Source organism: Drosophila novamexicana, unplaced genomic scaffold (genome assembly GCF_003285875.2).
Source record: "Drosophila novamexicana strain 15010-1031.04,08,12 unplaced genomic scaffold, DnovRS2.1 tig00004549-arrow-arrow-pilon, whole genome shotgun sequence".
Lineage (NCBI taxonomy): Eukaryota > Metazoa > Arthropoda > Insecta > Diptera > Drosophilidae > Drosophila > Drosophila novamexicana.
In genome coordinates this window covers 1,737,360-1,764,469 of record NW_020825047.1, presented here as the reverse complement: position 1 = coordinate 1,764,469, position 27,110 = coordinate 1,737,360, and the positions used below count along the sequence as shown (strand labels likewise).

General features: G+C 40.5%; 1 protein-coding gene across 2 annotated transcripts in view; it reads left to right on the top strand.

Annotated features, from left to right (window-relative positions):
* The window catches only part of LOC115769289 (protein argonaute-3), a 31,949-nt gene extending 7,654 nt beyond the window's left edge, over positions 1 to 24,295 (top strand). For both annotated transcript variants that reach the window (XM_030714015.1, XM_030714016.1), the window contains exons 3-8: positions 7,487 to 8,904; positions 12,403 to 12,586; positions 12,646 to 12,811; positions 16,493 to 16,622; positions 21,838 to 22,086; positions 24,116 to 24,295. In XM_030714015.1, coding sequence (XP_030569875.1) covers positions 7,487 to 8,904; positions 12,403 to 12,586; positions 12,646 to 12,811; positions 16,493 to 16,622; positions 21,838 to 22,086; positions 24,116 to 24,202 — 2,234 coding nt within the window. In that variant the 3' untranslated portion in view covers positions 24,203 to 24,295. The remainder of the gene's footprint in view (positions 1 to 7,486; positions 8,905 to 12,402; positions 12,587 to 12,645; positions 12,812 to 16,492; positions 16,623 to 21,837; positions 22,087 to 24,115) is intronic.
* Positions 24,296 to 27,110: the final 2,815 nt, after the last annotated feature.

The window sequence follows — 27,110 nt, the reverse complement described above, 5'->3', positions numbered from 1 at the left end:
CGTTTGAGGGCGTGGCATATCGGCGGCTTAAAACCCCGCGGGGGCGCCCAATTAGGTGAAAAAAAAAAATGTAAAGGGTACTTGTAGTCGGGCACACCATAGAGAGTGGGTACCCTGGTAGAGAGCAAGAGAAAAAAATACCTCGCACATGGGCAAATGAAAAGAACAGGGTGTTGATTAGTCGAGCATACTCCAGAGAATTCGTTTCATATCCTGTGTTAGGCAGAAATAAACACCTGCACAATCTAGGCGACCTAAAATGTGTGCAGGATCGAGCGCATAGAGTGAATATCGGGAAAATAACGGCGATCGAAAACAGGCGACAGCGAGACCAGGCTTGCACACGTGTGCATAGACGCGCGCCGCAGCCGACGTCGGCGTCGAAGGGCGTTAAGGCGTTGCGACAGAGGCTGTACAGTGGGACAAATTCAACTCGCATGCGGTGAAAAGTTGAATTCGTCTGTACAGCCAACGCAAGCAATGAGAACGGGTGTGTTGAAAACTAAACAAAACGGAGTGAACTATAAAATAATGAAATTAAAGGCAAGTTAAAGGAACGAGAAGTTAAAGTTGAGGGAAAAGTGACTGATTTTGTTTTATTGTTTTGGTGGCGTGACCGGGGGAAAAAAAAAAGAAAATAATATAAGAATAACAAAATATATATTAAAAATATATATTAAAAAATTCGGATAATAATAACAATTGTCAGTAATTGGTGAAGTTTTTTGTTAAAACAATAATGACCAAAAGGATAAATAATAATTATTATTGACTAAAAAAAAAAAAACAGAGTGAGTGGAAAGCTCAAAATGAAAACCCGTGGGTAGGCGTGCGTTGGATCCACCAGCGACGCAAGGACGACGACCCTAACCGTATTCTCGGTCGGAGGTTAGGCCTTTCACAAAAGTTTCGGAACAAGTTCGGAAGTGAGGCATGATGGCCGCTCCGACCCCCTCGGGTTCTTGGAGGACCTAGAAAAACGAGCCATTACGGATGGTATCGCCCTCGATCTATTGCCCCGGGTATTGAGCGAGGTGTTCTGCGACAGGGCCGCTCGGTGGTTCTTGAGCAGCGGGCTTAGAGATGTGCCATGGTCGGTGCTCAGGAAGGGCTTCTTGTAGTTCTTCCTGCCCCCACGCTACTTCGAAAGGCTTGAGGACGAAATCCGGTCCCGCAAGCAATGCGTGGGGGAGGAATTCAAGGAGTACCTGATAGAGCTGAGAGCTCTGATGCATCACGCCGGATACGAACCGGCACAGGAGTTGCACCGGATCTACGAAAACGCCGCTCCCGAATACAAACATTATGCAAGATTTTTCCACACTGTCCCACCTGACTCAGCTCGCTATTAGCGAGCGGAATACTCCGGAAGCAGGGCAGGGAGCCAGGTGGTCACGAGCTCAAGTAGCGCGGAGTGGGAAAGGACGGTACAGCCCCCGGGGGACACCATAACCAATTGCGGTCTACTCCCATCGGATCCGGAGCGATCGGTGTGGAAAGACAAGTCTCCTCCCCGCCGGCAACGGCCACTGCGGAAGTGGCCCACCGGATGATGAGCCAAGAGGCCGGAACCGGGTGCGATCCACGACGAGCGTGCCGTAGGTGTGCACAGGAGGGGCACTTTGCCAGGGAATGTCCCAACGCGCCCGTTTTGTTTTGTTGGGTATGAGGACAGCGGGGCAGAATTAGCCAGGATTGTTGTCACTGCACGGAAGCGGAAAGCGGGCAACGGCGTCGCTCAGGTCAGGGTCGGGTCGACGCCGACCCACACGGGACTCGGTAGTAGTACACCCGCTTAAGGTGGAGGGTGGCCGGATCGTCGCCAGGGTGGAGATTGGCGGGCGGGAGCTGCCTGCTACTATCGATACAGGGGCCACTCGCAGCTTCATGAGTGAAGACGCAAGTGGGCAATTCGGGGGAGAGTGGAGAACGAACAGGCGCGCATTCGTCTGGCAGATGGGTTCGCGCTCGAAGTTGGGAAGGCATTGACGATAGACGTTGGCCTAGCGGGGAAGGTGGTCAGCATGTTGATGCTTATCATGCCCGCAATGCTGGACCACGTCATTCTAGCGATGGACTTCTTGGGTGCAATGTGCAATACGATACGCTGCAGCGAGGCGGAGCTGGTCCTAGAGTGGCTGACGTCTCCGACCGCGGGGCCTGAAACCAGGGAAGAGCCGAAACAAGGCCTCTCGCGCCAAGGAGCGGGAGTGCCTGCTCGGCAAGCGTTGGTAGAAGAGACGAAGAAAGAACCGAAAGAGGGCCTCTCGCGCTAAGGAGCGGAAGTGCCTGCTCGGCAACCGATGGTAGAAGTTACCAAGAAGGAACCGAAGGAAGGACTCCCAGGTCATGAAAGGGGAGCATCTGCTCGGCAACAGGGAGAGGATACCATGAAGGAACCGAAGGAAGGCCTCCCAGGTCAGGAAAGGGGAGCACCTGATCGGCAATAGAGAGAGCATACCAAGAAGGAACCGAAGGAAGGCCTCCCAGGTCATGAAAGGGGAGCACCTGCTCGGCAACAGAGAGAGGATACCATGAAGGAAACGAAGGAAGGCCTCCCAAGTCATGAAAGGGGAGCACCTGCTCGGCAACAGGGAGAGGATACCAAAAGAGAACCGGAGAAGGGCCTCCCAGGTCAGGAAGAGGGAGCACCTACCGGCAACCGATGGAAAGAGGAACGAGGATGGGAACATCAAAGGGGTCTCGCGCAGGATTGGACCAAACGCTTAAAGAGGAGGCGGCACGGAAAGGTGCCAGATAACAGAGGGATTGGGAGCAATGGCTAGAATCCATGCGGACACAGGGGATCAGGAGCGACTGCCAGAGGGGAGCGATCATGGAGTTCTATCTGGTTGGAGTGATACCCGGAGGTGGCGGGACGCGAAGCGAGCCCAGCATCGAAAAGGCAGAGTGGCCAGCGGATCGGGATGCGGAACTTAGGGAGCTCATGGAGTCGGAACTGGCACTCTTTGAGGGGCTGTAGGGGGTCTCGCATATCGCGGAGCACAAGATCCGGCTAAAGGACGATAAGCCTTTAAAACAGCGATATTATCCGAAGAATCCGGCCATGCAGAGGGTGATTGACGAACAGGTAGATGAGATGATCCGGGCAGGTGCCATCGAGCCGTCGCGTAGTCCGCAAAAAGATGACTGGCGAATGGCGCATGTGCATCGACTACCATCAACTCAACGCGCATTCCATCCCAGATGCTTACCCTGTTCGCAGGATTAATCACATCCTTGAGCGGTTGCGTCACGGCCGGTTCATCTCCACTCTGGATTTGAAGCACGGGTACTGGCAGATACCGATGGCGGCCGATAGTCGGGAATGTACGGCCTTCACGGTCCCCGGAAGAGGTCTTTTCCAATAGCGGGTGATGCCATTCGGTTTGTACTCGGCGTGTGCGACCTTCCAGCGAGCCTTAGACATAGGGCCAGAAATGGAGCCTCGTGCGTTCGCCTACCTAGACGACATCATGGTAATAGCGGCAATGAAAGAGCAACATGTAGAGAACTTGAAGGAGGTGTTCCGCCGTTTAAGGTCGGCTAATCTCAGGCTGAATAGGAAGAAGTGCAGTTTCTTCCGGGAGAGGTTGGTCTACCTAGGACATGTCATTTGTGGGGAAGGAATACGTACCGATCCAGAGAAGGTGGAGGCGAGGGCTTCGTTCTAAACTTCGCAACTTAGGAACAACCTTTAACAGCGCTCTTAAAGCAGTGGCGGAAATGGGCCTGGGATCAATAACAGGAGGAGGCATTGCGTCAATTGAAGGACAGCTTGACAACTACCCTTGTGATGGCTTGTCCAGACTTTTCCACCAGATTCGTCCTACAGACTGACGCGGGCGAGTACGGCCTCGGCGCAGTGCTGACGCAGACGATAGAAGGGCAGGAGTGGATTATAACGTACGCGAGTAGAAAGTTGCTGAAGGCCGAAGTGAACTATTCCGCCACCGTGAAAGAGTGCCTGGCAATCGTTTGGTCGATACGGAAGCTGCGTTACTACCTATAAGGGTACCGTTTCAACGTGATAACGGATCATCTGGCACTTAAGTGGCTCAACTCGATCGAGAGCCCTTCAGGCAGGATCGCGCGATGGGCACTGGAGCTACAACAGTTCCAATTCGACGTCCACCGTCGAGGGAAGCTCAACGTCGTGGCCGACGCACTATCAAGACATCCTCTAGAGACCTGTCAACAAGCAGTGGTAGCTGAGTCACCCTGCAAGTGGGTCGCGAGTATGCGTACTAGAATCGCCGAGGAGCCGGCCAAGTTCCCGGACTACATAGAAGAGAATAGGCAGCTATATAGGCATTTGGGCCACCGGACGGACGACGAAGACTACATTCCCTGGAAGCTATGTGTGGCTAGTGGTCAACGGCAGAGGGTATTGGCGGAATGTCATGATGCTCCCACGGCCGGTCATCAAGGCGTGAGGAAAACAGTGTGGAGGCTAGCCCAAAGGTACTACTGGATATGTATGTTCCGTGACGACGCCAAGTACGTGAAGTGTTGCGAAACCTGCCAAAAGTTCAAACCGGCTGGACGAATGCTGACGAGGCAGGTAGCGGAGCCAATGGCAGTACTCTGTGACAACTTCGTTGGGCCCCTTCCACGCTCGAAACACGGCAACACAATGCTATTGGTGTTTCATGATGCCTTTTCAAGTGGGTGGAACTGGTTCCTCTTAGAAGAGCCACGGTGACACACCTGCAAACCGCGTTCCGAGATAGGATTCTAAAAAAGTTCGGCGTACCCAGGAGGTTCGTGTGCGACAACGGAGTACAATTTACAAGCCGTAGTTTCAAGGCTTTTCTGGAGTCTTTGGGCGTAGAGGTTCAGTAAACCGCCCCGCAAGAAAATCCTGCCGAGAGGACCAATAGGACCGTGAAGACCCGGACCCAATGGACGTGGAAGAAGGGCGTTAACAGCAGACCTAACTGAAAAGAATAAGTTAACAATAGATAGAGGTTCCATATATTGTGAGCTGCACTGCTAGGACAGGGAATAACATAAGCAACCGATAGGCGATAAGTTAGTTGAATACCCAAAAGTCGTCGCCACAAACGCCGTGTGGAAGCGACGGTATCGTCGTCGAAGTAAGGGGCGGGGGGTGTGAGGCGCTCACTAGGTAGCCACCCCACAGTTCATAATTATAATTATAGGGTATAAGCATTGTATAGCATATAAGCATTGTATTATTAATAAGAACTGTTAAGGCAAGGTGCCGATGTATTGAAGCTAATTAAGGGCAAGGATCCCAGTTTGAATTAAACCGCCGGCCGCCGCAACCGTGCGTTGCTGATCGGTTGCTCAACACTGCCTTCGAGAGCGCAGCTTCAATTCGGCGGCGAAGAGCGAAAGCTCCGAAGCGAGGCTGCGAAAGCTCGCGGCGAAGTTGAGCGGCTGCGGCAAGCGCACGGCTCGCTAGCGAGCGAGCCGGCACTTTTTGGACAACGATCAGAGTGAGTAGACGTGTCGAGAAAAGGAGCGCGAGTGATAACAGTGAGGTGTCCAGCGAAGCGCTAGGGCTCCAAGGCAGTGCGGCAGGGCCTTAGTTTAGGAGATCCAAGAGGGAAAAGTTAATAAAACTAATAAATAAAGTGTATGTAATCAAAGTAATGGAAAGAAATGCTGATCTTTTTTGTGCTTATTTGTGCTAAACATCGGAAATAACCGAGGTTCACCAAAACCTACGGGGATAGTGTGGTTGGTGCGAGGCCAAGGCCCGATGGTGTAGATGGTGCGAGCCTGTAGCCTCCTAGTGTATTTAGTGCGAGGCCAAGGCCCGCTGGCGTAGTTGGTGCGAGGCCAAAGCCCGCTAGTGTAGATGGTGGGAGGCTACATCCTTCTAGAATAGGTAGTACGGGGCTGCGACCCAGTAAAGTAGGTGTTGTGGACATAGAGAAAGAGGTATGGTTAGGTCGGTACATTCACTTTTCCACCCCCCTAAACTCTCAATCCTAGCGAACTTATAAATGTCTTGTAAGTCGCTGGGCCTGGTAAGACTGAGACTCATACCCCGGCCAATAGCTTCCTTACAGTGGCTACAAAACGACCTTTTTCGATGCATTTAACGATGCATTTCGTTGTTCACTTCATACAGCTCTGTACTGCTGAGAAGTTGAATACTCTTAAAGAAAACACTTTTATATTATGTTTTTTCACACGCCATATTAAACGACCTATTAGAAGAGCTGCTGTGGCCCGGAAAGCAATCGGGGACTGGTGCCGATCCGACCAAGAAACAGCAGATGGCAATGCAGAGCACCTTCATGACTCATTCACGCTGCTCATTGGCGGACAAAGCGGACACTATCAGATTCTTGGAGCTAGCAAGTTTGGGTGACACACGCATCGCATCAGCATACCTAGACGAGATTGAGAAGAAGCGATAAAAATGCTTCCTAAAAACTGTATCCAGTTGCTGACCAACGTTATTAACCGATGCTTTGAGGTTGGACATTTCCCTTCCAAGTGGAAACGAGCTGAGGTTATTTTAATACCAAAGCCTAGTAAGCCTGAGGCAGATCTCTCCTCCTATCGTCCCATTACTGGCTGCTCTCTCTAAATTGCTCGAAAGAGTTTATTTACGTATACTGTTGCCAGTATTGAACGAGGCTGGTTTGATCCCAGACCATCAGTTCGGCTTCAGGCGCCTCCACGGAACACCGGTACAGTGCCATAAGATCGTAGAGCAAATAATAATTCAAAGAAAAGAAGTAATGCTGTGCGGTCATGCTAGACGTGAAGCAAGCCTTTAATAGGGTATGGAACTCCAGTCTACTGCATAAGCTTAAGGAAAACTTACCAGCATCCTACTTCGATTTTCTTAAATGCTACATCTCCTGCTGACAGTTTTACACTAAGAAAGCAGACTGAAAACAAGCTGGAAAAATACTACTGGTTGATCGGCAGGCAGTCCAATTGAAGCTTCTCGTTAAGCTTTTAGTTTAAAAATCAATTATCAAGCCAACATGGACTTACATCATCCATCTTTAGGGTACCGCCAGTAGAAGCAACATGTGCATTAGTCAGCGATTTCAACATAAAACTTCGCGTATTTGATCTAACGCGCATATTTACCATGGAAATAAGGTAATTCACAGCCAGCTAAATATTCCTTGGCTAAAAGAGGTTATTGCCAAGCTGAGTTATCGCTACATCGCCAGACTAGGCAACAGCTCAACAACAAGGCGGCTCAAAAGGAAACACCCTCTTGATCTCCCCCAAAGAATCTAACTCCACATATTCCACTGCTACTTAACTGTCAACGTTCACAGAAAACATTTAATTATTGCCCAAAAAGATTTAAAAAGATAATTGCAGATTTTAAAAAAAATAATAATTATGAAAAAAAAAAAAAATAATATATATAAATATTGAGTTTTTAAATGTTTTAAGAAATTCTACTTTCTACATCATCAAAATTATTTCTATACATTTAACTAATATGTTGTTCTTTCTTACCAACATTCATTTACAGGTTCGCCGGTTAATTTGTCATGTAATTATATAGGAGTAAAGTCTGACCCTAAGAAAGGAGTTTATCTTTATGAAGTACGATTCAATCCTCCTGTTGATTCCATTCATTTAAGAATGAAGTATTTAAATGAACACAAAAACCAATTTGGAGGAGCTAAAACCTTTGATGGATCCATCCTGTACTTACCGATTTTATTAGAAAGGGAATTGACAACTTTTGTTTCCAAAAATGTTGATAATAAGGATATTGAAATAAGACTTCTGTTTAAAAAAAAAGAGTCCCTTAAAAATTGTATACAATTGTACAATATATTATTTGACCGCGTCATGAAAACTTTAAATTATGTTAAATTTGATCGAAAGCATTTTGATCCCTCACGACCAAAAGTTATTCCCATGGCGAAGTTAGAAGTTTGGCCGGGTTATGTTATTGCTGTCGATGAATTCGACGGTGGTTTAATGCTGTGCTGCGATGTATCACATCGTTTACTATGTCAAAAAACAGTGTTGGATATGCTAATAGAGATTTATCAACACAACAAGATGAATTACCAAGACAAAGCAAAAAAATATTTAGTTGGAAGCATAGTTTTAACTCGATATAATAATCGGATGTATAGAATTGATGATATATGCTTTTCCCAAAATCCACATTCAGAATTTGAAACAAGAACGGGATCTCTTAGCTACGTTGAATACTACAAAAACCACCATAATATTTACATTAAAGACGACAAGCAACCATTACTTATAAGCTTAAAACAAATAAGGAAAGAGAAAACTGTCAATACAGAAAACATACAGTTTTGCTTAATCCCTGAACTTTGTTACCTTACCGGCCTACAAGATGAAATTCGGTCGGACAAAAAACTAATGCGTGAAATAGCAACTTTCACTAGTGTTACTCCAAATCAGCGTATTCTAGCTCTTGATAAATATTTTAAAAATGTATCTGAAAACGACGAAGCGAAAGAAATCCTCGAAAACTGGGGCTTATCGCTCTTTAAAAATTATCATAATGCAATTGGTCGCAAAATGGATCCAGAGCAAATATTTTTTGCTAACCAATGCATTTCAGCTGGTCATAAGGCAGACTTTTCAAAAGATGCCATAAGCAATGAAATGCTAGAAGTTAAACATATAAAAAGTTGGATCGTTATTCACCAAAAAACTGATGTCCGATCGGCAAAAATGTTTTTAGCTAACGTAGAACGATGCTGCGAAGCTTTTGGAATGAGCATATGTAAGCCAACTATAATTACATTAGAACAAGATAGAGTGGATACATATGTTGATGCTTTACGACGAAACATTAGTACTCAAACCCAAATAGTCGTTTGTATATGTCCGAATATCAGAGATGACAGATATAGTGCTATAAAGAAAATTTGCTGCTCGGAGCTACCGGTCGCATCACAGGTAATAAATTGATTGATAAATAAATATATACTTTAATTTCCTCGCATTAGATTTGTTAAAGTTAGTGCGGTAACCGAAGGCAATGTACATTTAGCCTGAAGACGAAAAGATTTAAAATCGTAGCTAAGTAATGAATAAAATCGGATGAGTTAAGAGATGGTATAGAAATGAAAGGAACTACCAATAAGAAAGCGAAAGTTGGGGATTTAATTAGAGCTGGGCAACAATAAAAGGGGTATTATCTATTATTTATCTACGAATGTCATTGTTGCGTCGTGCTGACCCAATATTCAGTAGAGATTCGGCTGCACATAGGATTTTAAAAAAAATTTTCCAGCCTGTAGGCGATACATTCGAAACCGACACATTTTTGCAATAATATTACTTGGCTTTGTTATTCAACGGAATACTACATTTTCAAATTTTAAAAAAGAATTTCTCTAAATGTATGCTACAAAGAAATTGATCGATCCACAGAAGCTTAAACGGGTAGAATTAATAAAATTATATACTGTTTTATTAAAATCGATGATATCTTTGTTCAGGTTTTTTATTTTTGGCCATGCTCATGGGTGTAAGCGATGCATAAAGTGTACCTGAGAAGGCTGTCAACATCTTCATTTTGCCTAATTCGTGAATCAATTAACAGTTTGAGTGCATTTAATTTAAAATCATTCTCATTCTATTGAAATACTGTAAACTCTTTGAAACAGTAGTCAATAGGATACCTCGCGCGAAACAGATTATGCTTACAATTTCAAAAACTGCCTTAGACTTAATGAATTCTTGTATGTCGAATAGTAGTCAAGCTCTTGTAGCATTATCCATTCAGAAATATTAGCATAGACTTAAAAGATTTTGATTTTTTACCGAGACAACCTCAGTAAAAAACTATTTGAAAATGTGTTTAAAGTCCATCGTGTAAGGAACAACCAGTTGAAATCAACGGATTCTGCCCAAAAAAAAGTATGTTTTTTAAACATTTAACCCGCAAGTCCATACAAGAGCGTTGAATTTTGCCTAAAACGTATCAAAACAAGTAAAAGGGTCTAGTCGGGAGCTCCCGACTAGAGAAAACCCTGAAACCTTTTATTCAACACCAAATACAGTTCGCGCAACGCGCTCGTTTGAAGTGATAAAGAAAACGAGAAAGAAAGGCTTTTTTTCATAATGCTTATAGTGCTTTGCCCGTATCTAAGAAGCACAGGGAAAATAGTTAATGCCGAGTTTGGGCAAGATATCTGGATAAACAAAATGTTTTTTCATACAACTAAATTTTGCATATATATGAGGAGTAAAGTGAAATTAATAAATGCCGAGTTTGGGCAAGATATCTTGAAAAAACCGAAATGTTTTTTCATTTTTTCATTTCATCTAAGAGCGTTGAATTTTGCCTAAAACGTGTCAAAACCAAGTAAGAGGGTCTAGTCGGGAGCTCCCGACTAGAGAATACCTTGAAACCTGAAACCGCGCCACGAGCTCGTTTGAAGTAATAGAGAAAAATAAAAAAAAAAAATTTCCCTTGGCAGGGTTCGAACTTGCAACTGACCTAATTAGTTGCTGACGACACTACTCAATAGCCACACCATCTCAAAAAAATAATAAAATAGTTTCCGACTCATAGCACCACTTGTTATGTCTCTACTCAACAGCCACACCAATTATTAAGTATTATTGAGAAAAAACGAACTGAAACAGCACAGAAACAATCGCAATTACAATGCTGTTGATAGAATTCGAAGAAGACGCACATGAATGTGTGTGTACATGTACACAGAAATTCTTGAAGGTTTCGCTAGCTGCCCCATCCAATTGCGTAGTACAACACATAACGTTTGGGTCTTTCTTACCCGATCTTAATGAAATTTTCTACAGTATATCTTATTGTGACATAGAATATTTGCGTATTCTCAAAAAGCTAATTGCATTAAAATTGTGGCTTAAATTTGTGGGCAATACAAGTTGAGTTGTTAACTTGATTTACAGCTCTGCGGTGGTAGCGGGGAGGTAGCGATGGGTGTAAAATGAAAGATACTTGATATATATAATTATATTCTAGAAGCAACATATCAGTTTGGTGACTCTAGCTCTTAATATTTACCCAATTCGCTCAAGAGAACAGGATGTGGATATTGATTTTTATCGATTTCTTGGAAACGGAGTAAGTTATCGATTATCGCAAACAAACTCGATCTACGCAGGCACTAGGAGGACCTACATCCAAAATTTCGATTAGTTTCTAGCTCTTATAGGTTCTGATATCCTTGTGTTCATACATACGGACAGACGGACATGCCTAGATCGACTCGGCTATTGATGCTGATCAAGAATATATATACTTTATGGGGCGGAGATGCTTCCTTCTGCCTGTTACATACATTTACACAAATACATAATACCCTCTTTAACCCATTTTAATGGGTTCAAGGTATAAATATTCCTATTGGAACCACATTAATATTTTGAGATTTAATATTCGGGCTACTCTTATTTTTGCGAATAAACAAATGTCCCTGGACACAATAACGACTTCTGCATAATTGTATCAAGATCGGTTAAAAAACAGAGAGGCTATAAAGATTTAAATATATTTTAATAAATTCACCACTGGTCGAGTGCCTGAGCTTCCCTGTTAAACTTTTGAACTTTTTTCTGCGCATACAGATAAAAATACACTTAATACACACAAAAGTGGCGCTTTTTATGTTGGCCTAAAGTAACTTCAATATTTATCGTCCGATAAAGCTTGGAATATTCAGATGAATTAATGGGAATTATAGAATTCTGATTTCAATACAAAAGGAGTTAATACACAAACAAATAAAAACGGATGATCCGCTCAGCTCGTCTTATAACGATGAATCTATATTATATAATGTCGGCAGTGCGCTCTTCAAATGCATACATTTGTACATATAAATACATATGCACGCGTGAACTTCCAAAGTTTATTGCAAAAATATAATATGCACATCTTTTTTAGCTGTTTGGTATAAGAGAACTAAGATGCTAAAAGATAGATACTGTGTTTAAATTTTTGACTAAAAAGATAACAAATCAATCAATAAAAAACTATAATAAAGAAAATTTTTGAACTCGAAAATTTATAAATTACTATTTCAATAAATAATAATCTGATATGTTAAGATACCGACCGATTGATCATGTTAAAGAATCTAATACTAATGAAATTGAGCTCATAAAATAGATACACGAACATAGCTTTATAGACGGCTGTGAATGATGAATAATATGTAAACTTAAGGTGTTAGTGCTTGAAGAGAAAGAGGAACACTTCAAAAAAAAAAAAAAAGTACAAGATTTTGGTTAAAATTTGTATTATAGTGCTATTATCTAAGCGGCGTACATTCAGGGCATATATGTATGCGAATTCGTTTCGCAGTATAACTGCCTTGAACTTAAACTGACATGCATGTCAGGCTATATATTTGTTTTCCACAATTTAATATACTTCAGTAATGTAGTGTATATTTAAAGGTAATAAATTCAAGGACGTTATCCAACGAAACGAAAAATCGTTCCATTGTCCAAAAGATTATTTTGCAAATGAATTGCAAAATAGGAGGATCATTGTGGACTGTAAAAATTCCCTTTAAAAATGTAATGATCTGTGGAATCGACTCATATCATGATCCTCGTCAAAAGGGAAGCTCTGTAGCTGGTATGTTAAATAATAATATTGATAAAATTTAATTCATAATATCGTAAATATTATTGCAGCATTAGTAGCTTCGCTAAACTCATCTTATACGCATTGGTACAGTAAAGCTGTTATACAAACTAAAAAGGAAGAGATTGTTAATGGACTTACCTCGTCTTTTGAAGCTGCACTAGAATGCTATAAGACACGAAATGGTTACTTCCCTGATAATGTTATAATTTACAGGTATGAGTACTTTTTATTAAAAGTAAATGTATTATTACTAAAACAAAAACTGTGTCAACACTTAACGTTCGAAAATTAGGTTTTAATATACTTCAAATTACTTTAACCGTTGTGCGCCAACTTAACTTTCTAATAGTATTTCCAAAAATTTGCTTGTTAACTAATGGAGAGTGCTAGTTGACTATCGTAGTTGGACGCTGTTAGCATTTTTTTTTACCGCTAGTGAATAGATCTAGCTCGGAGCTTGAGAAGCTTGACAACCTGAACAGTCTAAGAAGGGCTCCAGTTCATGCAAGTAAGGGGCTCTAGTCGGGAGCTCCCGACTAGAGGATACCCTGGACCTTAAAAAAAAGTTCCCTCGGTAGCGCTCGAACTCGCAGCAAACCACCCCACTTGCCGCCGCCTCTAATCAACAGCCACACCAATAATTGAGTTCCAATAAGAAAAACAAAACAGATAAAAATAGCACCACAGAACACAATTTAATCGCATTTGCAATGCTGTTGAGATAATTAAAAAAACATGCGTATTAATGTATGCTGCCGCTGACATGTGGGATGCCAATATATATATATATATAGCTACATGTTTTCTTCAATAAATTCTGTGCTTCTTAACCGATCTTAATAAAAATTTTGAGACACTATCTTATTATACTACAGAATATTTGTATATTCTCAAAAAGAAATATAATAATATATCAAATATACAAACTATTCTAGAAACTGCTCGAACCAATTTCGGTATCGATTTGGATTGATTACTTGGAAGCGAAGCAAGATATCGATTATCGGAAACAAACTCGTACTGCCCGGGCATTAGGCCTACGTTTCGAATTTCAAGTCTTTATCTCTTATAGTCTCTGAGATCCTTGCGTTCATACATACGGACGGGCGGATAGACAGACAGGCATGGCTAGATCGACTCTGCTATTGATGCTGCTAAAGAATATATATACTTTATGGGATCACTGATCTTCGTAGCATGAAATACATACTCACCATTTGAACCCAATTAGAAACAAGAGGTTCTAGTCGGGAGCTCCCGACTAGGGGATACCCTGAACCCTCTTATTCCAACACCAAATAAATTAATAAAAAAGGTTCCCTTGGCAGGGCTCGAACTCGCGACTGACCGCACCACTAGCTATGCCTCTACTGAGCAGCCACACCAACAGTTATGTACTTATGATAAAAAAGGAACTAAAATAAGATTACAAAAAAAAGATGCAACTACCATGCTATTAGAATGCGAAGCAGACGCGCATGAATGTGTGTGTGTACATGTATACAGAAATTCTTAAAGCTGCTGCCCCATTCAATTGCGCAGTTGCTTCTTTATAAAATTTTCTACAGTATATCTTCTTGTACCATAGAATATTTGTGTATTCTGAATAAGTCAATTGCATTTAAATTGTGGTTTAAATTGGTTGGCAATAAAAGTTGGGTTATTAACTTGATTTATAGGTCTGTGGTGGTAGCGGGGAGTTGGCGATAGGTATTAAATGAAAGATACTTGAAATATCTCGATTTTTATCGATTGCTTGGAAACGGAGTAAGTTATCGATTATCGGAAACAAACTCGATCTGCGCGGGAACTAGAAACATCTACATCTAAAACAGACAGACGGACATGGCTAGATCGACTCGGCTATTGATGCTGATCAAGAATATATATATACTTTATGGGGTCGGAGAAGCTTACTTCTGTCAGTTACATACAGTTGAATTTTGCACAAATACAATATACCCTTATACTCATTTTTAATGGGTTCAGGGTATAAAAATTCGTTGGTGTTTCCGGTTGTTAATAATATTGAAAGTGCAAGTAGTATCGAAATTGTTTTGTAATTCAAGCAGGCGATACAAGTGTTGGAACCGGTAGGATCGAATTACAATACGATTCTAATGCATTTTTATATCAGATATCTTAACCAGCCTAGGCATTTCCTAGTTTTTCTAAGCTCCTTACATGTAAATCTCAATCAACGATCGGTCGATAATTTAGCTCTTATATAAAATACTTTTTTCAAGACATTGACCAATCCCGTTAATTATTAGTTTATATAATACATAAAAGCCATTTTATTAATATTGCAGTACTATATTTTAAAGAATTATAAGAAGAATCGATCGAAAAATGATTTGTATAATATATATTATATGTTGTATATTATATTTATTTGTTTGTTCATCAAACTCGGCATTCCCTTTTTTTTACTCATAATATATAATTTTAGCTTGGTAGAGAGGAAAGAAAATTGTCTTACTGTGATATTATCTAGATTTTGTTACGTAAAAAAATTACTAAGCCAAGAAATAAAAACTTGGCGCACAAATTTGAGGTCTAGATTCGCTTTTTTGTTATTAGCAGCCTCATCTGCCTTCCTCAAAAAGGGATCTGCAAACAAAAAAAAAAAGATGCTTTTATAAACTCACCTTTATAATTCGTAAAGTATTATAAATGTGTTATTTTATATCTTTGTCGTTGGCAAATGCATTTGTTATAACCTGAACTTGTTAAGAATGGATAAAAATGGTATAATGTATTTGTGCAAATCTATGTAACAGGCAAATGGAAGCATCTCCGGCCCCATAAAGTATATATATTCTTGATCAGCATCAAAAGCCGAGTCGATCTAGCCATGTCCGTCTGTCAGTATGAACGCAAGGATCTTAGAACCTATGAGCTGGAGATTTGAATTTGTTTCCGATAATTGATAACTTGCCACGGTTATCGGTTATCGATTACTTGAATCGATAAACATTGATATCGAAATCCTTTTTAGCAAGTTTGCTAAATAATAAGAGCTAGAACCACCAAACTTGACATGTATCTTTTAGAATAGTACTAATATATATATATATATATATATGTATATATATATATATATATATACATATATATATTCAAGTACCTTTCATTTTACAACCATCCCCCCTTCTCGATTTTACCCCATAGCTATAAATCAAGTTAATAAACAAACTTGTACTTAAGCCACAATTTTAATGCAATTGACTTTTTGACAATTGATCTTGATCGCTTAGGAAACATAAATGATATTAAGAAAACGTTTTTGGCTACATGCGTAAATTGCATGAATTTCTGTATACATTCATGCGCGTCATCTTTGAATTCTATCAACAGTATTGCAATTGCGATTGTATTTTTTTCTGCGCTGCTATTTTAATCCTTTTTTTCTCATTAAGCCTCAATTATTGGTTTGGCTGTTGAGTAGAGGCGGCAGCAAGCAATGCGGTCAGTTGCGAGTTCAAAAATTTGTATAACTACTAAAGCAAACGAGCGCATAGCGCGAGCTGCATTTGGTGTTGGTAGAAGTTGTTAGTTCAGAGTATCCCCTATTTTACTTTTAATTATTTGTTGTTTCGCTGCCTTGATCGCAGTCTGTAGCGCAGCTTGTTGCGCTGTCCCTTTTCTGTTCTCATATACACGCGCCGAGTCTGCGTTGCAGAGAGCGTCTTATCTGGCTGTTGCTAAATCCTTGCGTCTGGTTTGATTACCACGCTGCGTACAAGTGCTCAGCTTGTTGGTGTCTGTGCGTAAAGTAAGTCGTCACACATTCTTTGTGGACATTTATGTTAGACGCTAGTTTAATTTGTACTCGTGAGAGTTCCAGCATTACCCGCAGTTAATATGTAATTATTATATTTTTTATTTCAGAGATGGGGTTGGCGATGGTCAGTTGAATGTATGTGCCAAGTACGAAATTCCGCAGTTTGAAGTGTGTAATAAGAGTATTAAAATTACCTTTATAATAGTTCAAAAGCGTAATAATACTCGATTCTTTTCGGTAAGTTATTTAAAACTATATTATCCATATATAAAAAAATACTTTAGTCCCCGATAATAAAATAAATAATGGAGCTCGAATGAATTTGAACAATGATCTTTAGTTTGAGTTTGAGACCGATCGGATGGTAAAGTTTCATAAAAACGTTTTTCGCCAATTCACCGCTGTAGAGTTTTGAGCTGATCTGAAGAGAATGTACAAGCGCCAGAAGATCGTATGTTCTGATTATCTTAACATTAATTTGCTTTATGCCATCTAAAGGGTTTTATTGGCGAAAGATTGCACGTGTCCTAAACCAGTATCTTGAACCAGTGAGCTATATCTGTCGTGACGTCGAAATGACAACAATGTGTACATTATAGTTGTGTTGATGATAGCCAGAATGTTGCTAGTACATACAAAAACTCCCTTTAGTGTTAAAACGCTGATATCTAATGAGTTCGATGTCCTTGATGGTGCCAGCTGAACCATTTTCTTGATGTAGAATCGCGTTGGTAAGTCAAGTAATGTGATGTAATGCAAAACTTTAAAACTTATGCTACACCGCCAGAGGCTGGTTTTCAACTTGAATGTGAAGCCAATTATTGCGAGCGAGCTTACCAAGCCAGATATCCATCAGTGATATGTTTAATATTATATATGGCCATGTCCTGATTTTAGGCACTCAGTTACGCTGCCTGCATCCCAATCGAGAACATAAGACAGAGCTGAGTTTGCATTACAAGAAGTCTGGAAAACAAATTTCTTTTATGTCCATGCTGATGGGTGCTGGAGACACCACAAACCGGAAGTCGTTCAGTGGATGGACAATAAACTTCAAATTATGCCAGGTCCAACTGTTTGATTGTCTTCAATAGCTACAGCATGTGATTCAACTTTAAAGGAACCTACCTAGCAATCTCCTCATAGCCCCGACAGTCAGCAGATCACAACAAAGGTGGGGTTGGGATTGTCTTGAAGTTGGAGAACGGTGTTAAAGTTTGCTAGCGCCTCTGCTCTGGCCATGTTCGGCCTAGACCGCTTCCTGAAGATTATGTTTTAGAGCACTCCTGAGTGCGAATGTTTCGCTTCCACGTCACACTCAAACTTCCATCAGAAATCAACCCTTTAACGATAGTTCGCCCACAAGAACGCTCGTTCGGACTCAGCAATGCAGCAGCTTACGTCGATAAATTCAATGTTACGTGCACTTGGACCACACTACGCCCCACGAAAGACTCGTCCGCAACGACTAAAACGGAGCGCAAGTTGCCTGACTGACTGACTGATTGGTGATCAACGCACAGACAAAACTTTAAGAGCGAGGAAGCTGAAATTTTCAGTGTAGCTACCTTATGTGATGAAGGTGCACGTAAAGACGGGGCTTTGTTTGTGTGAAATCGCCCTCAAACTCATTTTCAAAGATCTATTCAAATTCATTTGAGGGGTGTTTCACACTTCTCGCAAAATGCATCTCTCCTTGGTGGAAATGGGGGTCAAAGATTTGGTGGGTGACGTTTCGTGTTCAAATCTATTTCCAAAGTTCTTTAAGAAGAATCATTTGAGACGTGTCTTACGCGTTTCGCAGAATCCAAGCTTCCTAGGTAGAAGATTCAAAGATTATTTCGGAAAAGTTTTAAGTTATTTTCGATTTGCATCAAACTTATTTTCAAAGCTCAATATAAAAATAATGTAATGAATACGTGTTTCTTCGATTTAGAAAATTCCATCCGCAACTGTGGAAATTTGTTTAAAAAACTTAACATAACTTTTTGGGTGACTATCGATATCAAACTCATTTTCAAAGATCAGAAACTGTTTGACACGCCATCGCAAGGTTCACCGTAATTTGATGGAAAATGCGGGTCAAAGGTTTAATAAACGCACATTTTTTATTCGGCCTCAATATTCTTATCACAAGACTAAGAAGGGCGGAAACCTCTGACGACATTTGGTTCCTTATTCGATGCACTTTAAACATATTTTTGAATATAATTGGAGATCTAGATGGTACGGGTAGATAATATACAAAATTTGTAGCTCAAAAGGTTTCACGGGCAAGGCCGGGCAATACCCGCTAGTCTCTCATATTTTTTCTCTCAGAAGTCGGAAAATGAGCCACCCTGCCAGCTTAGTTACTTCGATTTGAGCTCGATCGAAGCTCTGGTGTTATGGCGCAAAGTATCTATTAGGCGTATTGTCTTCCTGAATTTCCAATAATTGAATTAAGGCAAAAATGCTTATCATCAAGTCACGAAAGTACACGAAATCATTTGGCTCCATACAGCGTACATTCGGATTTGTGTATTTGTGAAGCGTATAAGGAATCATGGACTCAATGTTGCAGATGTTCGTCACGGGACTCGGATCCTTCTTCGGCTTGTACAGAGAACGAACTTGTGGAATGATATCAGGGAGATTCGTTCTCACGGAAATGTGTAAAACCCATCTCATCTTTTGCATCATTCCTGGATGAAGGTGATCTTCTCCGTGTGAGTGGCAGGCTTAGCAATTCGTCTCTAGACTATGCGGAGCAACATCCTAATGTTACGTTTCATGATTGGAATTTAAACCCTGGTCTCCGCGCTCTCCTAGATAGCGAGTCTTCCCAAAGAGCGCGTGGAAGCCTTTCGAGCGTTCACCGTAACGTAAGTCTATTATTGCGGACCTTTCTTCTATAAGTCGGAAGCACCTACGAGGTTCTTATTATACTCGCTTTCAGAGAAACCTGCCCGACTCCTGTCCTGGCCTCTTGTTAGGTTGTCCTCTAACAGCCATCATCGAGCCTAATTTAACCAAACTAAACTACAACCGCTTGTTTGGATGGCAGCGAGTAAGACAGCTGCAACAGGTGTTCTGGCCTCGGTGGAAAGAAGAGTATTTCACCTTGCTGAAACACTGGGCTAAACGGCGTACTCAAGCATTAGCGTTGTGCGTCAATAACATGCTCCTCGTCAAGGATGAAACATCTAAGTCCTAGGAAGGTTGAAGTATCTCGTGTAGCCGATATATGAACCACACCTGGACTCATGCAAAGAGCCGTAAACAAGTTGTGTCTCCTGCCTCTTAATAAGTCTGTTGAATGTCATGCTTTTAGGAGTATGTTTGACTCTGCAATAGTCGCAATTAGCGTTAGCAAACATTAAAGGACGTACACGAAGTTTAGCGAAACATCTGTTCATTGAATAGCTTAATATCTGTACATTCGGCAAAATGCATTTTTTCCACTTATAAACATCCAACTTTAAACCACTACCAGCCATGATCCAAATGGAGATACCATTAACAGCAATAGAAGATGTGTTGCCACTACAGCTGATTAAAGGTCTCCATACTAAGAACATAGAGAGGATAGGCGCTTTACGAGCCAACTTCAAGACTAAAACCATTACAAATCTCGAAGTAACATGCGGAATACTATTGGTTTTCGTAACCTACATAATAAAACTCAACTTTGCAGACAAACCATTATTATTGGGGTAACAGCTACACCCACTAGCAACAAACAGCGACCAGCCAAGGTTAGCGAAACAGAAGGTCCCCCGGAAAATAGCATACAAAACATAAATACATTCACGATCACCGAGACTTTCGAGATCAGAGAGGCAGGATATAACACCTTAGTTACCCAAAATACCAACATTTGAATAATCAGCCTTTTTACATTTGGTTTCCATACGTGACAAGTTAACGTGCTAGGAAACGCTAACAGCGCGTTTGCTGGCCAGCTACCATGGAATCAGAAATTCGCCAAAACGATTGCACAAGAATCAGCAAAGTCAATAGAGTTCGTTGGTTCCCAAGCAATGTGAACCCCTGCGAATTGCACCAATTCCGCATTTCTACAGACGCTGGCAACGCAGACATCAAGAACGACATTTCCACATTAGACCATGGTTTTCTTAGCTTATAATTTAGACATTAAGTTTAGTTTGTAATTAAACTCATAGTACTTATAAATTTATTTAAAAAAATATTTTTTTTATAAATATCAACCCACAAATTAGATCAACTATGCATTCTTCTGTAAGAAAAGAATAAGCATGTGTTTGCATGTGTGCATATCTCAGAGCGGTGATCGTGGATGTATTTATGTTTTATATGCGATCAGCTGCGAGTTCGATCCCTGCCAAGGGAACTTTTTTTTTTTTTTAATTTATCTTTATTAATTGAACGGGTCATTAAAATGAACTACTGAACTTATTCAGTGATTTGTAAACTAAATCTGTCATTTAGTTTATTCGTTCAGCTATTCAGTCGGTCATAACGATGTATTTTGTACTCGTTCAGTTGGTCATGACCGATACATTCTTGATACTCGTTCAGTCGGTCATGACCGTTGTATGCAACTCAGCAGTTCAGTCGTTCCAGAACGATACATTCTTTTGAGATGTTCAGTTCTTATTAAACATAAAAGGTAGCGGGATTTTAGTTTCACTTTTGATTTGACTGCATAACTGAACTAAGCGAAGTTCATGACCGACTGAATAGCTGAGCAGAATTCATCGTTCATGACCGACTGAATAACTGAACGAGTGAACTAACTAACTGATTTAGTTCACGGCTAGAAATTTAACGAGTGAACTTATTTAGCAAATTGAACTAGAAATCCCCACTCTAGCGAACAGCATTTGGTGTTGGAATAAGAGGTTTCAGGGTATTCTCTAGTCGGGAGCTCCCGACTCGAACCTCTTGTTTTTTGCTAATATATTTTTATTACTGCTAAGGCAAACGAGATACATTTGGTGTTGGTAGAAGAGAGGGTTCAGGGTATTCCCTAGTCGGGAGCTCCCGACTAGAACATCTTACTTGTTTTTATATATGCTTGGCATATATATGTTCATATGCAGTACCTAACAAATAAAGACGAACGACGAAAATAGAGTAAGAGATTGAGACAGAGACAGGAAGAACCAATTTAAAAGATACAAACAGTGTCTTACCTCACCAGTGTTATTGTTTGCAAAGATTATGAATAAAAATCTATGTCATTTCTATATGGAATTGGTGGTACTAGCCTTGACCAGGTTATACAATATCGATCTTACGCACTTGACAGCAGTTGCTTGATAAATAAAAAAATATCTAAAAATTCCTTAATGTAGTATCCTATCAAAATTCACTTGAAAATTGAGTTGCTTTATAATGAGGGAATAAATAATTTTAATTACATCAAATAATGTCTAATCAAAACTTAGATTAATGGCTGCTAAACAATTTATTTTAAAATTTTCAGGAAAGTAACAACAATTTCGAAAATCCTTTACCGGGGACGGTGGTTGATAAATATATTACAAGAACGCATATGTATGATTTCTTTTTGGTTTCACAAATGGTTCGACAGGGTTCCGTCAGTCCAACACATTTCATTGTCTTACGCGATGATGCAAATTATGGTCCTGATATCATACAAAAATTATCTTATAAGTTATGCTTTCTGTATTATAACTGGCCTGGAACTGTACGGATTCCTGCATGTTGTATGGTAAGTTTGCAAATTTTTTCCAATAGTTTTAAATGAGAAGTTGACAACGTACGATATAAAATGTGACAATGAACCTAGGAAAAAATCAGAATATTCACAAAAGCCTTTTGTATACTTTTAGCATTAGATAGGAACTATGAATACAGGTTGAAAGTATTAATATTCTATATATAAAACTGGTTGTCCTGACTGACTGACTGTGATTAAGGTGCACGTTAAGCCGGGGTTTTGGGAAATTCCACCCGCAAGTATGCAAAAATCGCGAAAAACGATTGTATGAACATTTTTTGTTTACCATCATTTTAAATTATCTTTGTTCAAATTCATTTGTGGGGTGTTTCACAAAAATGTATTCCTCCTTGGTGGAAATGGGGGTCAAAGATTTGGAAGCTAACGTTTCCCGCTCAAAATCATATTCAAAGGTCTATATGAAAAATCATTTGAGACGTGTTTCACACTTTTCGCAGAATCCAAACTTCTTTGGTAGAAATGCGATTCAAAGACTTTTTGGGCTGTTTTAAGTTTTGTCCGATTTGCTTCAAACTTATTTTCAAAGCTCTACATAAGAAGTTAAGGAATACCTGTTAAGGCGATTTGGGAAGTCCCAAACGCAACAGTGGTAAATTGAAGTAGCAAGTAACTTCGAAAAATATGTGGACATACATTAGACGAATGTGCATACTTCAGGATGCCTAGCCATTGTCCCCTGTCAGTATGCATGAACGCGGCGATCTCAAAACATATCAGAATTGGGCTGTTGTTTTAAATTATCAAAACCTTGCTTAAAATCATGTGTATATACTGTGACCCATTCAAAATTGAAATCAGTAGAAAGCATGTCCGACGCCGTAAAGAATATATATTCTTGATCCGCATCAACTGATCGACTTATCTGATGTAGCCATATGAGCTCGTAAATCTCAGAACCTAAAGGAGATAGACTAAAAATTCACAGTGTTTCTATAATTAATAAGATGCCCAATTGATAAGAAGTGCATAAAAATCGATATCAAAATCGTGTTTTTGAGCAAGTGTTAAGAACTTTATTCTTTAATTGTGGAGTGTTAATCAAGTTTTGGTAGAAGAAGGTTAGGAGTATCACATGCTAAAGGCACTGAGCAACGAACTTTCATTGATCGTAAGATTTTAAGTCCAGCTTGCTAACTATATCTGTGTACTTATAGGATAAGCATATACCTTAAAAAACGTCTGGAAGTAGGTAGGCAATGAAAGAGTCAGTATTCGCACACGCTCAGTCACAATTAACACGTGTTTTGAAGGATGTCCCCTATATCCCTCCCTTATATGCATGAGTTATCAATAATTTAAAATAGTCTTGGTAATAGGTGGACGTATACTTCAAACTTTTAATCTCTAGCTCTTATAGTCTTTCAGGTCTACGCATTTAAAGAGACAGGCAGGCAGACAAACGAACAGAGAGACAGACGGGCAGAGGAATGCGCTCTGATAGTTTGGGCTAACGCCCGTTTTTATATTTAAATATCGAGTTTTTTTATATGAGAATAGTATAGCGCACACTACTAAATGTATGGTTAGCGTATGCAATTTCTCATCATAATATGATATTATTTTGCCCTTTTCTTTCAAAAACAAGGTTGTTCTAGTCGGGGGTGCCAGCCCCTTGCTCTACGAGCTGGTTTGTCTTAGTTTTTTACTTTGTATTTTTTTTTTTACGCCAAAGTATATATGAGGAGTATACTAAAACAGTATACCTAGATTGCCAAAAGGATTGCCAAACAAGAACCTACCCGCCGATCTATCGTTCATATGATATAGAGATCCAATACAGAAGTTTCCGACATATGTATTGCCTGCGAAACAGACAGACGGACGAAGGGGCAAACGAACAGACGAACATGGCTTTAATTATTCGGCTTTTAATGCTGATTTATGACAATATGATTAAAAATCCTAAAATTATTGAGGACATATAGGTACTAATTTATAAATCATATTACTTAATACTTGTAAGTTTGCTTATTTTGTTTAATTTTTAATATTTTTTCAGTACGCTCATAAGATGGCTTACTTAATTGGTCAAAGCATTCAACGCGATACTGCCAGTAACTTATCGGAAAAGCTCTTTTATTTGTAAAAAGTGTTTATTAAAATTAAAGTATAATTATAAACATTTTGTGAAACAAATTCGATAATTATACCGCAAGCAATGAAGAGCGCAGTTATATTAATGTTTTTTAATGTTAAGTATTATAAGTTGTTTTATGGAATAAAAATATATCTTTGCGCTTTAAAATGGGGTTGTCTTACTTAGCTTTTGCTTTCAATAAAATTGTGTGCGCTTTTACATCTTTGGTAGTCTTTAACTGTTCTTTTGGAGAGGGCGGTTTCGACTGGGAGCTTTTCAAGCACAGACGCCAGTTTAATAAATAAAACAAGTAAGAGGTTCTAGTCGGGAGCTCCCGACTAGGGGATACCCTGAATCCTCTTCTTCCAACATCAAATGCATATATTTATATTCAATTTTAGAAGCTATATGTCAAATTTGGTGACTCTAACTCTTATTATTTACCAAAATTGCCCAAAAAACAGGATATCGATATCGATTTTTATCGATTGCTTGGAAACGGAGTAAGTTATCGATTATCGGAAACAAACTCGATCTGAGCGGGAGCTAGGAGCACCTACAGTAGTTTGTTTTTGATAATCGATAACTTACTCTGTTCCCAAGCAATCGATAAAAATCGATATCGACATCCTGTTTTTTTTAGCAAATTGGGTAAATAATGAAAGCTAGAGTCACCAAACATGATATGTTACTTCTAGAATATTATATATATGTCAAGTATCTTTCGTTTTTAACCTATCGCCACCTCCCCGCTACCACCCCAGAGCTATAAATTAAGTTAATAACCCAATTATACTGTAGAAAATTTCATAAAGATCGGTTAAGAAAAAAACAAAGTTATATGCAACTACGCAATTGGCTGGGGCAGCAGCTTTAAGAATTTCTGTATATATGTACACACACATATTCATGCGCGTCTGCTTCGCATTCTAACAGCATGGTAAATGCGACTTTTTTCTGTAATGCTATTTAAGTTCCTTTTTTATCATAAGTACTTAATTATTGGTGTGGCTGCTGAGTAGACGCATATCAAGTAATGCTGTCTGTCGCGAGTTTTTTTTTGCTGGTGTGGCTGTTGAGTAGAGTCGACAGCAAGTAATGCGGTCAGTTGCTAGTTCGAGTTGTAGCTCTTGCTGCTCCGGTGTAGTAAATGCGAACGCTGCTTACAAAGACTAAAGTCAGCAAGCTGGAAGATTTCAAAATTGAGTTCTACAGCTTTCAGCTACAGGAGTATAAGCCAGGTGTATAAGAGGGGTGGTGGTGAAGGGGTTTCACTACTCCACGTTGCACCGCCATATGAAAGAAGAGATGCTAAGCAAAAAGTTGTACACAAAGAGCCAATAAATTTGTTCTCCTTAAACATTGAGACCGCGTCCAACAACAGGGACATACATAATATTAAAATAATAAATAGGCAAAAGATCAAGATCGAGGCCATGCGCAAGTAAAGTGAGATCGCCCAAGGCAGACGCTGCCAATGCTATGGACATATTGCCTGCTTCTGCCGGATGCAGCCACGATGCGTCCGATGTGGCCAGAACCACAGATCCTCGGAATGTGACAAGCCAGCTGGCGTACCACCCAACTGCGATCACTGTGGAGGAAATCATTCTGTCACCCCCAACAAACGCACTACTAAACCGAGTCGGGCTCATCAGGGTGTTCAAGTGGCTGGTTGCGTTGCTTACCAGTCTCCTGCTGCATGGGATAACGCCGTCAACAATAACACTACTCAATTCACGCTCTAGGGAAATTGGTCTCTGATATGACTAAAGCCATCGACCGGTTGCTGAGATGCAAACTCAAATGTGGGGACCCAAAATCCATTCCTTAGTATTTTCAACACTCTGGTCTAAAAATGACCTCCTTACGCATATTGATCTGGAATGCTAATGGCATTTCAGAAAAAGCGCCTGAGCTTGAGTTTGTCGTTCCTATGAGCGAAATAATACTCCTTCACAACTTTACGCCAAGGATCTTTATTTATCAACTATACACTTCCAGTACACTTCAACGAGCTAGGGTCAGAGCAGGTGTTGCTGTGCTGGTTAAAAATGAATTAATGCATTACCCGCTGGTCACAATTGCCAACAGTTCCTTCTAGTTATCTACGGTAAGTGTGAATACTGCTTTAGCAGTCTTCGCTCTGCGCACGATATACTTCCAGCCCAATGGTAAAATCGAAATCAACGATTTCAACATTATTTTCAACTCCGTGGGACCCAAAGCGTTTATAGGCACTGGCTGTGGGGTGACCGCACTATAGATGTCTGGCTTCCCGTCGGGTAAGAGTCCTAGCGATAGGTTCTTTGCCCTGTATCAATAAATACCCATTAGGATTATAGGGATTTTAAACTCCTGGCACCTGCACAGCGGAAACTTGGCTTTAATTGTGGAAATTAGTACCCAGCCCACGGACGTCTTGCCAAACTATAGGGTGCTCTCTAGACACTCTTTAGTTCCTGTCTTGCAAAGTAAGCTGTGCGAAACCATCGATCGGAATATGGAGCTGCATATGATTCAGCAGATTGACGATGCAAGCAAGCTGCCCAGCAGGCAGGTCCTAGCATCACAACACCACGTAGGTGTGTGTAGGCACAGCTCTCTATTGTAAAAATAGAAAGATACGAGACTTGATTAGATTAAACAGAAGGCAGCGCAGGCGTTCCTTTCGCACCTGCCAGCCCGAAGACAATGCTCTGTGGCAACGCTAATGCCCCCAACTAAAAGAAGTGCTCAAGATCCAGAGAGTAGAGCACATCGAGTAGAAGCTAGAAGCATTGGATTACACAAATGATTCTGGCTACTCTCTATGCAAGGATACTAGGTCACAACTGGGTTGTGGACCACATCGTTAAGCCATACGATGACAAAGAATACTGTAATGGTGTTTTTGTCGACGTGCAACAAGCATTCG